Source organism: Bombus bifarius, unplaced genomic scaffold, assembly GCF_011952205.1.
Source record: "Bombus bifarius isolate JDL3187 unplaced genomic scaffold, Bbif_JDL3187 scf7180000009418_frag, whole genome shotgun sequence".
NCBI classification, from domain to species: Eukaryota; Metazoa; Arthropoda; class Insecta; order Hymenoptera; family Apidae; genus Bombus; species Bombus bifarius.
Window position 1 is genome coordinate 12,671 of NW_022885104.1, and position 3,429 is coordinate 16,099.

General features: G+C 40.1%; 1 protein-coding gene across 1 annotated transcript; it reads left to right on the forward strand.

Moving 5' to 3' along the window:
* Positions 1-530: 530 nt before the first annotated feature.
* LOC117215148 lies at positions 531-1,755 on the forward strand. The gene is made up of 3 exons (XM_033461572.1): positions 531-1,066; positions 1,140-1,211; positions 1,290-1,755. Exons 2-3 carry the CDS (start codon positions 1,164-1,166, stop codon positions 1,701-1,703), a joined length of 462 nt encoding a protein of 153 aa, XP_033317463.1. The 5' UTR covers positions 531-1,066; positions 1,140-1,163; the 3' UTR covers positions 1,704-1,755.
* The last annotated feature ends 1,674 nt before the right edge of the window (positions 1,756-3,429 follow it).

Sequence of the window (3,429 nt, forward strand, 5' to 3'; positions counted from 1 at the left end):
AATAGTCCTTTCTGTGCGGGACTTGTGTGATTTCGCAAGCCTTGCCCAAAGACGGGTAATATTTTACCAACAGTGGGAGGAGGAATGCGAAGATCAGCGGATGTTTCAGTAGCTGAAAACACCGTTCGCACAAGCCGACACAGCGGACAACTCCTTTGTTTAAAGTTTAAACAATGATTCTATCTTCAAAACCGTTCACGAAAATAAAACGAGATCAATGACAGGAAGTTCTAATTCAATTCTCGAGGGCAACGAGATTATCAGAGAAGAAGGAAATTTTCAAAATTAATTTTCTTACCTTGAGGAGTAGGTGCTGTCTGGTGCCATTACCTCAGCCGCTCCGGTTGTCGTCGTAGTTTTTGTTGGGTTTATTATTTGAACTCGAATATAGTTTATTATCAACTCTTACTTTATTTATCTATTTTAATACAGACTGAGCAATTTACTAACTGGATTAATACCGCAATTACAATGCGCGTTTGTGTCTAAACGATGAAATGAGGACTTCAAAGATAAAATTTTCTTTCTCCTTAGTCGCGACTCTCTTTTCTTTACCGAAAAACTAAAGACCCCGAAACGCAAAATACAATACAAAATTTCTAAACGCAGTGATGAACGCAAAGAATAATGAGCCGTAATAACAAACGATCGCAAGAATTATGAACAAACTAATGAACGCTGCGCTATGTTGCTACGCTTATTTATAATGCCATCCCCCACGGGGTGGTGGTCCGCTGGGGGTACGCTTCCGTGGGAATCGGGATGTTGCAGTTTGGGCTTCTTGGAATCGTACGTGACAAAATGTAAATTCCGTATTTCGACTTAGTTTCTATCAGTCCTGTGTTTCCGCTGAGCTAGCGTCTAGGAGATTTGAAGCATTCCACGCTGATCTAGTCCGTTCCGCGAGAAACTTCCACGTGCTGTACCGTGGGAATTACCGGTGTTTCTTCGGCGCGTGGAAGGGCTGGTGGCTGCAGCATCATTATCATTTCAATGTTTGCTCGGGCAACACGCGCAACTCCGCTGCTCTCCCACAACAAGGACCTCCTTCGTTGAGTTATTTTTCGTAAGTTTGGATATTCCCATATTATGGTTGTTTTGTGATCTTAATGTTTTTTCCCTTTTTGTTGTTCCCCTGGGCTTCGGTGATCGACGTTCGGACAATGTTTGCGGAGGCATTTCCATCAGAGATTCCTTTCCAGACTTCCCTGGTACGTATTTAGTCTTGTTTTTAGTCTGCTTGATTCGTTCTGTTTCGTTTTATTTAGAATATACTGTGTTGTTCTCAGCCCAAGCGAAAGAGGGATTCCGAAGAACCCATGGGCGACTCGGGAGGATCCATCAAACGCATGCGGCCCTGTGATAAACCACGAGTATCAGAGTGGTTGGAGGAACTATTCAACATTGGTGCCGAGGCCGTGTCGAAATTCGGCTTTGACGATTCGGTTACTTTCGACGAGAATTTCTTCGATGCAGAGACCGTCGTATTGGAGAGGGAACCCCCTCTGGTTGAAATCGTTGATACCGATCGTTGCGTGAAAGTTCGTTTTGCGAATGAAATTCCCGAAGAGGTTTTGGAGGCACATCTTCGTCACCATGCTTCTGGGAGAAAGGGAATTTCCCCTGTTGTGCGCTATTGGTGTATGCGTGAGTTCAGCGAACTTTATCCCGGAGCTCCTTGCTTCGATTTTGATTTAGTGTAGCTGCTTCAATTTCGTTGGTTCGCTGTTTGATGTTCCTTATTATTATTAATTTTTTGATATATTTTGTTTTGTGTTCAATATATATATATATATATATATATATATGTCGGGTTTACATTAGAATTAGGGTTAGGGGCGTGAAACGAATCTTCGTTTGGGTTACACGTTGTCGTTATGCAATGGAGAAGACATTGACTAGTGCAAATACGATTATTATAGAACCGGACAAGTAACCGCGGTAGTTAGGTGCTCGAGAAACTAATGACAATGATCCTAGGTTCAATAACGAATCCGCGGTCGACGGGATGATAGATGAACGTACTCACAAAATCTAAGTCGGACGCGTAATATTCACTGGTCGTAAAGAGTTACTCCTTTCATCAATGAGATCGCGAGCAAGAATGCCTTTCCTGTCCCGATGATGCCACAGAGGAAAACTATAGTGGGGTGTGTCTAAGGACACGAGATCATCGGATTCGTCGAGAAAAGCCTTCGTTCAGAAAGTAAGGGAAATTGGCGTTGCTGCTAATTGGTCAATCTCTATATCGGTGGTTAGAAAAGGATGTTAGCCGCCCTCGAGGGAAAGTTGCTAGTGGGAGACGCCGTTCGTTAAAAAATATGTCTCCCCTATCTTCCCGTAGCTGGGACAAAGACTGTTTGTCTGTTTGAAGGACTTTAGTTAACTAAACCTTAAGATTTATTACGGGCCCTTGGGCTAGCCGAACATGTACTGCGGAGACGCATCGACATCTGGCAATCATCTTACTCGAAGAATAGGGTCTGCGTGTGGCGAGCCACGGGACAGAAACCGTTGGAATGTTTACTGTCGCGTGTCGCCACGAATGTTTCTTTTAAGGAGAGCTATAGAATTACTCCATACCTTGTTAGGCAAAACGTTCATCCCGTGACCGCGGCTACGTTCGGCGACTGACTGTCGCCTCGAGCCCAAGCTCATTATCACAACTCTCGAACAATTACAATCGGATTGAATAACTACAATTGTTCAATTACAGACTCCGGTGTTCTTTCATCTCCGACATATATATACATATATATATATATATATATATATATATATATATATATATATATATATATATATATATTTTGAATGTGATAGTGTTAGGTTATCTATTTTACGTTTGTTAAATATATGTGTATTTTTTTCAATTTTATATTTCCCCCCTTTTAATTAATTATATATATATATATTTTTTTTACATTTGTAGTTGCGCATAGAATTTATTAAAGAAAAGTGTTAACAATGTGTTTTGATGATTTGTTTCTCGCGCCTGACTTCCATTAATCCCTAATATTCCTGTCGCCATGATGCGTGTAAATCTAACATGGCTGCTCATAAATGTCATCAGTAAAGTTATAGTGACGGGTCTTTAGTTTTGTTTGATATCGAAGTAATTTTTCGTCTGTCGCTCGTTTTTCCTTATTCTACCGCAATTAGAACATTTATTTATTAATATTGTTTTAAAGTGACAATAGTATAACTCGTGTGAATATACGTATATATATACATGTTTATGTTGTGTGTCACTTCAGTATGGCTAATGTTTTGTGATTCTTCGATTGCGTTATTTATTGTTTCGAGTAGTTTATTTTATAGAGTATTCGATAATATAAAACATATGCACTCACACATATATATATATATATATATACGTATTTATATGCATATCTCTCTTGCCCATGTAGTGTTCATACGAAATGAAAT

Coding starts and splice junctions, on each gene's coding strand:
- LOC117215148 (XM_033461572.1), top strand. CDS start 1,164: ATGTTTGCGGAGGCATTTCCATCAGAGATTCCTTTCCAGACTTCCCTG. Junction 1,212..1,289: donor TTCCTTTCCAGACTTCCCTG/GTACGTATTTAG, acceptor TGTTGTTCTCAG/CCCAAGCGAAAGAGGGATTC.